Source organism: Capricornis sumatraensis, chromosome 7 (assembly GCF_032405125.1).
Source record: "Capricornis sumatraensis isolate serow.1 chromosome 7, serow.2, whole genome shotgun sequence".
NCBI classification, from domain to species: domain Eukaryota; kingdom Metazoa; phylum Chordata; class Mammalia; order Artiodactyla; family Bovidae; genus Capricornis; species Capricornis sumatraensis.
This window is the reverse complement of record NC_091075.1, coordinates 20,195,229-20,209,809: the sequence shown is the minus strand read 5'-3', so window position 1 is coordinate 20,209,809 and position 14,581 is coordinate 20,195,229. Positions and strand designations below refer to the sequence as shown.

General features: G+C 44.3%; 1 protein-coding gene across 1 annotated transcript in view; it reads right to left on the bottom strand.

The window, feature by feature from the left end:
* The window catches only part of PAPSS1 (3'-phosphoadenosine 5'-phosphosulfate synthase 1), a 126,013-nt gene extending 112,552 nt beyond the window's left edge, over nucleotides 1–13,461 (bottom strand). Inside the window, exon 1 of the mRNA XM_068975080.1 lies at nucleotides 13,342–13,461. Coding sequence (XP_068831181.1) covers nucleotides 13,342–13,401 — 60 coding nt within the window. The 5' untranslated portion in view covers nucleotides 13,402–13,461. The remainder of the gene's footprint in view (nucleotides 1–13,341) is intronic.
* Nucleotides 13,462–14,581: the final 1,120 nt, after the last annotated feature.

Here is a 14,581-nt window from a genome sequence, read left to right as displayed (position 1 = left end):
CAACGAGAAGCCCGTGCACTGCAATGAAGAACAGCCCCAGTTCACCACAACTAGAAAAAAAGCCCAAACAGCAACGAAGATGCAGCACAGTCAAAAACAAATACGTAAAATAAAATTATTTTTAAAAAGACAGGCAATAACAAGTGCTAGTGAAGATACGGGGAAACCGGAATCCACATACATTTGCTGATGGAAACGTACAGCCACTTTGGAAAAGAGCAGTTCTACAAAATATTGCATATAATCACCAAATGATTCCCACTCCCAGATTTTTACTCACGAGACGTGAACACACGTTCACATGAAACTTGTACACATATGCTCTAACAGCATGATTCACAAAAGCCAATGGGTCAAACAACCCAACTGTGCATCACAATAATTAAACAAAATGCTTTTTTTATTGTATGGTATATCCATATAAGGAAATATTATTTGCTAATAAAAAGAAATGAAGTACCAATACATCCTACAATATGGACAAACCTCAAAAACATTATACCAAGTGAAAGATGCTGGTAACAAAAGCCACATATTGCATAATTCCATTTGTTAATATGTGAACCATCCAGAACAGGAAAATTTAGAGGGATAGAAAGTAGATTAGTGACAGCCTCAGACTGGGATGTTAAGTGCCTTCTAATGGGAACGGGGCTCTTTTCTAGGGTGATTAAAATCCTCTAAAATTGACTGCGCCAATGGTTGCACAACTCTGTAAATACACTAAACAATGTGTATTTACAAATCGTACATTTTAAGTGGGTAAACTATGGTAGGCAAATTTATCTCAATAAAGTTGTTTTCTAAAATTGAAAAAAATGAATCGTATAGGTTCTATTTTGCCCTCCCATGGAGCAAAAACATAATTATAGGGTCTTTCCAACAAGTTATGCCTTCGTAAAATAAGTGTCAGCATTCTTTTAATTGGGTGTTTGTATCTGATACTTCGTGTAGCTCTTCTTTTTCAACACAGTTTTATTCATCATTCATTCAAAGATATTTACTGAATGCACACTACATGCCTGATATTCTTCTAGAGTCTGATGAAAATACCTATAAAATCACTGTCTTCCTGAGACCTTTCTAATCCTCCCTGCCAAGGCAGGAGTTCTCAAAGCCTGGTCCTTAGCCAGCAGCTTTGGCATCTCCTGGAATATGCTGGTAAAGAATCCACCTGCCAGTGCAAGAGACATAGGTTCGATCTCTAGGTCTGGACTATCCCCTAGAGGAGGAAACGGCAACTCACTCCAGAATTTTTGCCTGGAAAATTCCATGAACAGCGGAGTCTGACAGGCTACAGTCCATGGGATCACAGAGTCGGACCCCACTGAGTGACTGAGCAAGCACGCATGGGAAGTGCCAGAAATGCAAATTATCAGAACTGATCCCAGGCAAACTAAGTCAGAAACTTTGGGATGAAGCCCAGCGATCTGCGTTCTAAAGCCTTCAAGGGACTCCAATGCCAATTCAAGTTTGAGAACCCACCGGAAAAACAGAGGAGGGAAAATACACCAACATAAATATGGAAATTATGTAAATCAGAAATAGCATCAAACAGGAGGGGAACATAAATAAAGCCAAAAATGAGAAGAAGTATCAGAGGAAGGGTGACGTGTAGACACGGTGGCCAGGGAAGGCTTCAGCCAGAATAAAGCACTGAAGGTCTCTGAGGACCTCTGAAGGAAGCCCCTTCCAGACAGGGAACAGCAAGCGCAGAGAAAAGCGGGAAGCAACGGGGAGCTCCAGAATGACTGCTGGGCAGCCAGAACAAGGCATCTACAGGCAGCAGTCATTCATTTAAAGCCAGAGCAGTGGCCATAACTCTGCTTCCACAGCCACACGAGTGGCTCAGGTTGACGCATGAAACAGTCAGAGATGGATTCAACCTTGACCCAGAGGTCACCAAAACAGGGAACAAACACCCTCCCAGGTATACACACATGGACTTTGAAAAGGGACTATTTTTCCATCGAGATCTTCAACTTCCAGATGTATTCTTATCTAAAACTGGCTAGCCTAAAGAAGTGCCGGAGGATCGGAATCTTTCATCTCCCTGCGCAATTGCCGGGGCCTGCAGGAGAAAGCATCTCTGTCCATCTGCCTCTTACTATCACCCATTGCCCTTGGGAGTGGGCAAAAGGACCTCAGGAGCCAAAAGGACCCCTCCCCCACTAACCATCTCATTAACAGATGTACTTCCAATAATCAGGAAGAATGCTAATAGGCGGTCTCCCATTTCATTTCCATTAAACTGAGGAGGCAGGCCTAACTTTCCAGCTCTGCATTTCCAGGATTTTAAAGAAAACACGGGGTATCAGACACAGACATCTGCATCTCTTGGCAAGCAATGGCACCTCTTTGCAGAAGTGTCCAGTTTCAGCTCCCAGCCAGGCAGCCTGGGAGGAGACAGAAGCTGAGTCTGCTGAAAGGGGACACAACAGGAATGGGGGACACCAGGAGGGTGCTACACACGTTAGCTGTCTACACTTGCAGAACCTGTCCCACTTGGTCATTTGGTGTGGGGATGTTTTTCCAAGTTACTTTGCTTTAGGGCAAGAAGAAACATGTATTTAATGAATTTTAATTCATTTTGGCACCATAAAGTACCTTCTGCTTTTCTTTTTAAACTGAGTAGAATGTAAAAAAAAAACTGAGAAGCTATAAACTGCAGAGGATATGGTTGACAGAAGATATAGGATAAAAGAGTGTTTTAATCACTAGGAAAGTATGCTCCCTCCAGGCCTCTCGCCTCCTACGTTTCAAAAAATTCTGGCAGCCAATATGGCAGTCTGGGTACAAGGAGGCTTACTGTTTATGGACGTTGGATATTTTTCATATTAAAAAACAAAACTTTCAAAAAGATTTGCCACAATCTCCTAATTCCCAGTTTTTTGGAATAAACCAAAGAACATTTTTAAAATTTATTAGAATTGCAAGACAGTAGGTATATGCCTGAATTTTACTAAAAATCTAAAGGCCACTTCTGTATGTAATCTAGGGCCTCTTTTTTTCCTTTTCCATTCCACTCTAGTCAAATCCTTCCTGTAATTCTGCTGGGGAAACTTGACATTAGTGACTAAGGGCCAGGAGTGACTTATTTCCTTCCAACTCTCCACTTCTGCTCTCAGATCTTCAACGGCCTAGTTTCTAGCCACAGAACAGCAAAGTCAGGCTTATTCTTGCCTAACAGTCTGGGTGGTTTGAAGTAATATTTGGCTTGGTGCACATACAGCCAGGCAGTCACTATAACATTTACTGCCCATAGGATTCATTTGTTGTTTTATACTTTTAGGGGTCTCTTTGCATATAGTTTTTTTTTTTTTAATTTTAAAATCTTTAATTCTTACTTGTGTTCCCAAACATGAACCCCCCTCCCACCTCCCTCCCCATAACATCTCTGTGGGTCATCCCCATGCACCAGCCCCAAGCATGCTGTATCCTGCGTCAGATATAGACTGGCGATTCAATTCTTACATGATAGTATACATGATAGAATGCCATTCTTCCAAATCATCCCACCCTCTCCCTCTCCGAGTCCAAAAGTCCATTATACACAGCTGTGTCTTTTTTCCTGTCTTGCATACAGGGTCGTCATTGCCATCTTTCTAAATTCCATATATATGTGTTAGCATACTGTATTGGTGTTTTTACTTTCTCAAGAGAGTTGGTTGGTCAAGCAGTATGAGTTACAGATTCTTTGTGTTTTTCACAACCCCCAACCTCTTTTCTTGAGCCTAGTCTGCACTCAGTAAAAGTCAGATATAAGGCATTTAAAGTGTGATTTGTGTTCTCTGTACAACTTGCAAATGAACTGATAACTGACATTCACAAGTTTTAAGAACAGCAGGACTGGGACAATTCATTTCAAGAGAATTCCTTCTCTTTCTTTGACTGGGACTAAATGACTCGATTGGTACTAAATGACTACCAGTCTTATTAACAGGCTAATGTCAGGTGGCCTCTCATATTTGTGGCGTACATCTTCTACACCTTCTGCTGCTGTCCTCAACAGCCACACAGCTGACCCTGTGCCCCTTTTTCGACCCACCTTAATTTGCCATGAACAGAGGAGCCTGACAGAGCTACAGTCCATGAAACAGGAGAAGAATTTTACCAACTAAAACAACAACAAAGCAACAACTTCCACGTGGGATGTTTCGTTATTCTATCCACCTCCCTAAGGAACAAACTAACTTCTCCTGTGATGATATTTAGAGAATTTCAAGGTTTGTGAGTTTATTCTGATTTTATGACGATCTCTGCATTTTTAAGTCTCATTTGCAAAGGCACAAAGCATATACCAAATAACAGGAGTTAATTTTAGACTTCAAAAATCTATCACACATCCCACCATCCATCTTAAACTGACTGCCAAACTGTGTATTCCTCAAAAGGGAATACCTGAAATGGCCCCAGGCACATTTACATCCCAATTTACAGTGAATAAACCAGAGAGATGGTAGAGTACCATGTAGACAAACTGATGAGTACAATGAGGAAAAAGCTTTAGTTCAGAGAGTTACTGATGACTGAAACTAATCTTTTGAACATTAACAAGCCAAACACAAACAGCAAAAGCTCATACGTTCCTGGAGGTTAAGAAAACAACTTGTAAAGGCTACACTTAAAACCTTGCTGCCTCAAAGCATGGTGCACAGCAAAACTGGCAGAGAGCTGGCTGCTCAACAGAAAGTGAATCTCTGGCCATATCCCGGATCTCCTGAATCAGAGCTAAGAAACTGGCATGTTTATCTGATCACTGATTGTCACGCATGCACTCTGCATGTACATTATGGCTTGCCAACTATTCTGTTTTACAGATTAAAGAACATTTAAATATTGACTTAATGGATATTTTTTAATGGAATGGCACTTGCTAAGGCCGCTGCTGCTAAGTCGCTTCAGTCATGTCCAACTCTGTGTGACCCCATAGACGGCAGCCCACCAGGCTCCTCTGTCCCTGGGATTCTCCAAGCAAGAACACTGGAATGGGTTGCCATTTCCTTCTCTAATGCATGAAAGTGAAAAGAGAAAGTGAAGTCACTCAGCCGTGTCCAACTCTTAGCAACCCCATGGACTGCAGCCTACCAGGCTCCTCCGTCCATGGGATTTTCCAAACAAGAGTACTGGAGTGGGGTGCCATTGCCTTCTCCAGGAATGGCCCTTGGGTGACCTCTAATTGGGAAGCCCAGGCATAAAAGATTCCTGAAAAACAGAAATTACCTATCTGAGATTACCTATCTGTTCATTCATTCATTATTTGTTGATTGATCCCTCCTAGATATGGGAGAAAAATGATCAAGAACATTTCAGGGAAGGAGACAAACAATAAACAGATAAAGAAACCTTTATACAGTGACAGCCCCTTGCTTCCCATCACAGTGACAGTGGGGCATTCCCTACATACACGAAGAGGATTTAGAGGCTGGGCAGCCAAAAATATACTAATGTCTACCTCAAACCAGCTAAGAGAAAATCTGTGCATGAATGTTCACAGGAGCATTATTCATACCAACTACAGTAGAAGAAACTCAAATGTTCATCTGCTAATGAAGGGTTAAGCAAAATGTGATACATCTGTAAAACATACCACTATATAATCACATAAAGAAACAAAGTATCCACACAGGCTACACTAGATGAACCTTGAAAAGCTTATTCTAAGTTAAAGAGAAGGCAATGGCAACCCACTCCAGTACTCTTGCCTGGAAAACCCCATGGACAGAGGAGCCTGGTGAGCTGCAGTCCATGGGGTCACGAAGAGTCAGACACGACTGAAGGGACTTAGCAGCAGTAGCAGCAGCAAGTTAAAGAAGTCAGACACTAAAGGCGATATATTGTTATTATTTCATTCAGAGAAAAGTCTAGAACAGGGAAATCCAGGGACAAAAAAGTAGATTATTGGTTGTCAGGGGATAGAGAGGGGGAAAGGAAAAAGGAGGATGAGTGCTCATGGCTACAGGGTTTCCTGCGGGGGTGATGAAAATATTCTATAACTAGATATTGGTTAGTGATGGCTGTAAAACTGTGAATATACTACAAAGCAATGAGCTGAACTCTTAAAACACATGAGAGAGAAAGAGAGGGCAAGGATGCAAGCATCAAAGAAACTAGAGAGAAGAAGAACAATGGCTGCAGTCATCTCACTGTATTTCTATATAGTATCTGATCTTTCCACTATTTTTATCCAGTTAAAACATACTTAGTAAAGAACTGTGTCCTTGGGAAAGGAAATTTCATAGAGAAAATGACCACTTAGGCGAATGCCAAAAACAGAAACAAACAAAAGATACAGCCTCATGTGAACTAATTATTTAGTAATACGTTTCAAAACAATTCACTGGTGGATTGTACGGTTTTGCTGTCAGTGTGCTACAGGTAATTGACTCATCTCAGAGCAAAAGACAGGAACATCCAGGCAGGTGGATGAAAAAATGCTAGTATCAACTGGACTTTGCTTTAAATGACTAGTTTTGCATTTCGGAGTTACATAATTTACTTCCCCTTTTTCTTACTCAAAGCATAGAAAAGGGTTTCTCAACTTCAGCATTAATGACTTTGGGACCCTGGCACTGGTGATAATTCTTTGTTGAGGAGGCTGTTCTGTGCACTGTAGAATTTTTTTAGCAGCATCTCTGGCCTCTGCCCAACACATGTCAGAAGCAACCCTGCCCACATAGACACATAAATGCAACAATAAAATGTCTCCAGATATTACCAAACACCCCCTAGCAGGTGGCGAATCTTTACCTGGTTGAGAATCACTGAAGAAGAAAACTACTTCTTAAAGGTCAATAGAACAGAACCAAGCTGGGGAAGCCTATTTCACATCCCAACTTTAGAGAAGTCACTGTGTTAAGGGGAGGCTAACTGACAGCTGGGTACCCTGCGAGAGCCAGAACAGCAGAACTGCCCAAAACCATGATTCCAAAGTTGCCACCATCTCTCGAAATTTCCTTCTCCAAGGAAGAAAGTAACAACATATACACAAATAAGTAGGGAAAAAATGTCAGTAGCCATCCCAGAGTTATTATCTAGACCTGCCCTAACCATAGAACTTTCTGAGATGCTAAAAATGTTCTATACTGCATGGTCCAAAACAGTGGCCACGAGCTTCCTATGAAAATGTAGTGCTTGAAACACAGAATTTTTTCATTTTAACTAAATTTAAGTTGCCACAGGTGACTAGTGGCTACCATGCTGGACACTGCAGATCCAGATCCTGCCATTCTCCCTGTTCTTGTGGTCAGTCAACAATGGGGCACACTCTTGGCAGAAGTCCAGCTTTCTTTCTCCTTTAGGCAACCTTTCCAGCAGCGGCTCCCTAACTTCCGGCTCAATACCCGCCCCTGCCTTCAGCCAGGTCCATGCTCTGAAGGAGGAATATATGGCTTTTCAGATGTCAGACTGTTCCACTTTTCTATCACCTCAGTCTTCCTTCAAATCCAGAATGAGCTGTTGGCCTTCTACGAAAGGCTTTGAACAGTATGAGGGACATACTGTTTGTTCAGAGAAGGAGAACTGATAAAAGGGAAAAGTATCTCATTCACTTATTTGCTTTTTTATTATTAACTCTCTCCCAGGTAGAATGCAATATCCATGCGAGCCGGGCCCTGTCTGTCTTTTTATGACTGCACCTCCAGCACCTAGGACAAAGGCATACACCAACCAGGTGTTAAATATTTAATGACTTAATAAATAAAAACATCCTGAATTTAATGCCTTAAATAAATAAGAATGCCCATTTAAAGCACCAGCTATAGAGCTTTAAATATATTAACTGATTTAAACCTTGCTATAACCCTACGACGTATGCACTGTTAGCTCCATTACAAGGTATGTTTTATTATCCACACTGTTACATTTGAAGACATTGAGACACACGGGAGTTAGGTAACATGCCCAAGATTACATAGGTAGTAAGTGACAAAACTGCAATTTTAATCCTACCCTATATGGAGCTTACTCTCTTATTCAAGCTGTGCTAGGTTACTAGTAAATTATCTAAGCCTTTTAATATGAGGAGTACCCTAGCTAACTCTGTACCCTAACCTTTATCCCCATCTTGTTATATCAGCAGAAGCTCAGTGTACACACGAAACCTCTATAACGAAATATGATTTCATGGTAACAGCAGAGTGCAACGTAATAGGGAGGTGCAGAAGCAATTCATCCTACACACTAGAGTGTGTGGGCACAGGAGGGCCACACTGTTTTGGTAAAGGCGTCTGAGGCTCTGAAGATTTCCACAGATGATAAAGGTCGACAGGCATCCGGGCAGAAGGAAAAGCTTGTGTAAAACCCTGAGAACGTAAAGTATAGAAAGAAAACTGACACTGGACATATGGAGTTATAGGACTCTGGGGAGAGGAGGAGAGAGGGGACTGGAACGGCAAACCAGAATGAGACTGCATGTGCTTCCAGTGTGCTAGATGGATCTCACACTCATCTGCGGGCAGCAAGGGTCCAACTTCACCATAAAGCAGGTTCAGACAAAGGATCAGGGCCAATGTGAGTCTACAAAATGGGTGAGTGACACCTGGGTCTCGACCGAGGGCCAACAAACACACACTTTGAAGTGTTTTCCAAAGGCAGATGAAAACCAGTCCCAACGGAGAAAGGTTAAGGCAGATGGAGAATGATATCCATTACATCTGATGTTTTGTCAGACTGAGGTAAGAGGAGACTAACAGGGCTCTCTGTATTTTTTATTTCCTTTACTATTTTTGTAGGTACATGAAGATACCGCCCTTCTCTCTAAATTCTCTAACTCAAATTTAAACAGCAAATCTTTATTTCCAACCTTCACCTAACTCGATTCCTACTGGCTATCTACATGTTCCTATGGAGGTTTTAAAATGTGGTTAGTCTAAACTGAGATGTGTGCTAAGTGTAAAAAATACACTTATGCATATTTCTTAATAATTTTGTATTGATTATGACAGTACTGAACTCATTTTTATACTGAGATGACAGTACTTTAGCTATGGGGTTCCCTGATGGCTCAGTGGTAAAGAACCTGTCTGCCAATGAAGGAGAAGCACGTTCAATCCCTGGGTCAGGAAGATTCCCTGGAGAAAGAAATGTCAACCCACTCCAGTATTCTTGCCAGGAAAATCCCATGGACAAAGGAACCTGGCAGGTTACAGTCCATGGGGTTGCAAAGAATTGGACAAAATGGAGCAACCGAGCACACACATAGCCTTGTTCTACAGACTATCTCTACTAAGAATGCCTGTCCCTTACAGAAAGTGAAGTCGCTCAGTCATGTCCGACTCTTAGCGACCCCATGGACTGCAGCCCACCAGGCTCCTCCGTCTATGGCATTTTCCAGGCAAGAGTACTGGAGTGGCTTGCCATTTCCTTCTCCAGGGGATCTTCCTGATCCAGGGATCGAACCCGGGTCTCCCACATTGTAGGCAGACGCTTTATGTCTGAGCCACCAGGGAAGACCTGCAGCATGCTTAACACTGGTTCCACCTCTTACAACCTATATGATATCTGTGTCTCAGCTTCTTCATCCATAAAATGGAGACACTAACTGGTATTTTCTGGGGCTCCAAAATCACTGCAGATGGTGACTGCAGCCATGAAATTAAAAGACACCTGCTTCTTGGAAGAAAAGCTGTGACAAAGCTAGACAGCATATTAAAAAAGCCGAGATAAGACTTTGCCAACAAAGGACCATATAGTTAAAGCTATGGTTTTTCCAGAAGTCATGTACAGATGTGAGAGTTGGACCATAAAGAAGGCTGAACACTGAAGAATTGATGCTTTTGAACTATGGTGTTGGAGAAGACTCTTGAGAGTCCCTTGGACAGCAAGGAGATCAAACCAGTCAATCCTAAAGGAAATCAACCCTGAATATACATTGGAAGGACTGATGCTGAAGCTCCAATACTTTGGTCACCTGATGCAAAGAGCCTACTCATTGGAAAAGACTCTGATGCTGGGAAAGATTGAAGGCAAAAGGAGAAGGTGGTGGCAGAGGATGAGATGGTTGAATAGCATCACCGATTCAATGGACATCGATGAGTTTGAGCAAACTCTGGGAAATGGTGAAGGACAGGGAAGCTTGGAGGGCTGCAGTTCATGGAGTCACAAAGAGTCAGACACGACTGAGTGACTGAACAATTGGAATAAAGAGGATAACTGCAACAATAAGAGCTAACACACGTAACACTAAGGCAGTAAGGGCTACCAGACACATAATGCTATATGCCAGACATTGTCCTACGCATTTTTCACACATTAACTCCTTTAATTTTCACAATGTCCCTGTGAGACTATCACTCCCACTTTATAGAGGAGCAAAGTAGAGGCACAGAAATTAAGTGACTAGCCACAGGTTACACAATGAGTAAACCGTGAAACCCAGGATCAAATCCAGGCAGTCAGTTCCAGGATCCTTGCTTTAAACCACTGTCTCTCATGATACTCACCTCAAAAATGTTACAAAAAATCAGTAAGTTAATTTAAATAATGTGAAACTGTCTCCAGCAAACAGTAAAATTTCCTCAGTGTTTATCATCACCATCACTCCAGCCCTGAATCTATTTCCCAAATCCCCTGCATGCCACATCTATTCTCCCCAGCTCCCAGGGCTAAATCGTCTTTCAACACCTCCCCGTCTTTCATCCCCTAACTCTGGGCAGTCCCTCATAACTCTTCCTAGAATGCTGTTAAGGCAGCTATTCTGTTTGCCACCACCGCGCTAGCCCAGCTCCAGCTGCACCCCCTCACGACTGGATGAGTTAACAGCAATAACAGGAAAAACACATGAACCAATGCACAGGCATGCTTTAAACCTATTAATTCATTTAAACCTCACTATAACCCTGTTTCGGAGAAGGCAATGGCACCCCACTCCAGTACTCTTGCCTAGAAAATCCCATGGACGGAGGAGCCTGGTAGGCTGCTGTCCATGGGGTCGCTAAGAGTTGGACACGCCCGGGCGACCTCACTTTCACTTTTCACTTTCACGCATCGCAGAAGGAAATGGCAACCCACTCCAGTGTTCTTGCCTGGAGAATCCCAGGGACGGGGGAGCCTGGTGGGCTGCTGTCTAAGGGATCGCACAGAGTCGGACACGACTGAAGCGACTCAGCAGCAGCAGCAGCAGCAGCATAACCCTGTCTGTTCGCCAGGACTTCTACATGTGGGCTCTAACAGCATCTAATTTCTTCAGCAGACCAGTCCCTCTGGAATACCAATTTCATCATGTGTTGGGAACTTGAAAGATATGTGCATTCTCTACACATGAGGCCATCAGTTGATGTATATGAGAGGGAAAGATGATGGGTGTTCCCTATTGGGGCAAAGAAAGATTTACAAGGCCCTGAAAATTAAAAATTCTAGCTTCATCAAAAATCTCTCACAGAATCTAGTCTCAACTCAGCAGCCAAACATTAACAACTATATAGCCTAGCCCCAAACTGCTTATTCAATCTTCTCTCCACAGGTCTCTTCGTTGTTCCTGGAGTAAATAACAAGTATTATTATTATTTATAGTAATTATAATAATATTACAATAAACAATATAAATTATTTTTGTTCCCAGACTTTATTCATACAGCTTCCCTCTACCTCAAAAACCTAAGCACACTTCTCCACCAAAGTTAAAGTTGCTCAGTTCTGTCCAACTCTTTGCAACCCCATGGACTGTCTGCCAGGCTCCTGTATCCATGAAATGGGTGTGTAGTCATTCCCTTCTCCGGGGGATCTTCCCAACCCAGGTCTCCATCACTGCAGGGGCATTACCGTCTGAGCCACCAGGGAAGGCCTCTCTTCCATAAATCCTCTCCAAAACATCCAGACTAAACTAATCTCTCCTCTAAATTGTGATAAAATAACTGGGCCTGTAATGATATATTCATCACCCGGCAAATGCCAACTACAACCCCAACCAGGCCATGACCAGCTAGAAGGCAAGCTGCGAGTCCCTCATTTCTCATCTTCTCTGAGGGCTTCTACAAAGTACATGCACTTTCTGGCAAGTGGAACAGTAAATGAGTTACAGACGGTGTAGCTGAAATGACCTGTGAATACTCTAATTTAACCAACCCTTTGTCCCTAACCAGGAAATACCTCAGAGTAACAGGAGCAATATCAATAATTGCATAGCAGTGGTATCACTGACCTTTCCAAATCATTACCTTCTTTACTCCTCAAAACTGTCTAGAGAAGTACAGGCTATTATATCTTTAAGTCAGCTGAGGTTTAAAGAAGTCGAGTGTTTTCACTCAGGATCAAACTGGAACCAGAGACCAGACTGGTAGTCAGGGCTCCTTCTCAATGTTCTAATTCACCTTTTATCTCCTCTCCCTCCTTATCACCTAAAGAAAGAGTGAAGTAACTTAAAAGGAGAAATGAATCGGGTGAGAATCCTTGGTAACCTCAGAAATGGTAAATTAATGACTTGAAATGAACACTTGTCTGAAATGGCTTTTTTTCCCTTCGATTCACCAAGGGTAATGATGACTTACAAGGCTGCATTTAAACCTCATGATCTTGCTGTACTGTGGAAAAAAATTTCCATCCAGACTCAAATCCAAGGCCTTTCCGGCCTCCAGAGTAGGACACCACCTCCCCCACCCTACTCCCACCTCACTTACAAAAGCTTAGCTAAAGGCAGTTTCTTAGCAAGAATAATTAAGGAAGGAAGCAATCTTCTGAGGACACAACACTTCCCCCTCAAAGCCAACTCGCAGTCCTTGCTAAACGTTATAAACCATTAGTTTCCCCCTACATTTTAGTTTCCACGTTATTTGTTAAATATTCCAGTTTAACACCGAGTCACAAAGAACCTCAGTTCAGGGCAGTCTCAACTCATGAATGGCCACATTGTTGGGTACTCTCCCTTCATGTTGTAAGTCAGAAATGGAAAGACATGGAGATGGACCCAAACCTGGGCTAACTGCACTGGCAGAGCCAAGAAAAATCAGGAATGCACCAAAGGCGCCGGCCTCCGCTTTCTCTGCAGACCTTCAGGCCACTGGAAGGGATGCGGGCAGCTTCCCCTCGCCGGAGGTTTCAGCAGCCGCCAGCTCACTCCCGAAAGATAGTCCTCGAGGTCTCATCCGAGCCGTGGAGCTGAAGAAGCGGGCGTTCTTCCCACGGGCCGTGGTTCCGATTGCCTGCAGAGCCCAGCCCGAGACCCCCGCCCCAGCCACGCCACGCCACGCCACCGGGCACCACCCACCGCCCCTACTGGAAGGCGCCGCGGCCTCGGGTACCCTCCCGGCTTCTCCAAGCAGGATGCAGAAGGAGCGGACAGTGGCTCCAAATGGATCTGCAGCTGGAGCCTCTCAGAGCCTCCTCCGCACATCTGCTTCGACTCACCCAGTTCTGCGCGTTATTGCTCAATTTGACTTTCTTGCACAGGCTACCGGGGACCTCCATGGCTACACAGCGCGCGCGGGTGCCGGGATTCTCAGCGCCGGGATTCTCAGCGCCGGGAGCGAAGCCACAGGACCTGAGGCCGGCGGGGGCGGGGCGGGAAGGCGGGGCCTCCTCGCGACTAGGCTGGCGCGCGCTGTCGTACGCACGCGCTCGTGCTCGTGGCTCTGACTGCGCGCCGCGTCGGCCTCGCCTCCGAAATGGGTCCGGGGCAGAGGTGTGTGGGGTGGAGCGACCAGAGGCAGGAGTTGGGGGCGGGCTTCAGGGCGCGCACCGACGCGAGCGCGCACGACGCTCCGCCCCTTCTGAGAAGGGGCGGAGCCTGAGAAGGTAGTCGTGGAACTTCCCCGGTCCTTCCTCGGCTCGCACCTTGCGCTGCGCATGCGTGGAGGCTGCACCGCCCCCGGAGACAAGATACCAGCCTCCCTGCTCTTGGCGGGTGTGACTCCCTGCTGCTGTTTACCAGAAAGAAGACGTTGACGTGATCTCCCGCTCCTGTCTTTTCCTCCACAAGCCCGGTCACCAGTTTCCTATCTTCCAAATCTGTGCTCATCTCGGCTTGGGCACATATAAAAAGGAATTTTCCAGCATCTCAAAGAGAAGATTGAACAGCTTATTGTCCACACATTCCGCTTCGTTTTGAAATTCTGCCCAACAATTTTAAAAAAAAGTCAATACACCATCAGTGGTTAACATCTCTTCTGGTTTTAGCGGTTATCTGCCAGGTGCCTCCGTCCCCACTAGAAGACATCTCTTGAGGAGATTTCTGTCAGGTACTTCTCATCGGTTAAGTCAAAAAGGGGCATGTATTTTGTTAGCTTCTCATGAAATCCTTAGAAGAATGAAATCCAGGCTGAGGGAGAGCCCTTGGTTACCACTGAGTAGAATGCCCATCTGTAGAGGACATTTTCAAACTCACCTGAGAATTCAGTGGCTCCTTCACCTGAGGATGGGCTGGGGACGGAGGGAGCTTCCTCTGGGAGTTATCTTCCTTTCCACCTCCGTGGACAGAGGAGCCTGGCGGGCTACAGTCCCTGGGGTTGCAAGAGTCGGACTCGACTTAACGACTAAACCACCACTCTCAGGGCATTTCCGTAGCTGTTTGCAGCGCTTCCCGATAACCCAGTGCCTTCCCCTACACGCGCACACCAATCACTAAGACGTTACTCCCTCTTTGTTGGAG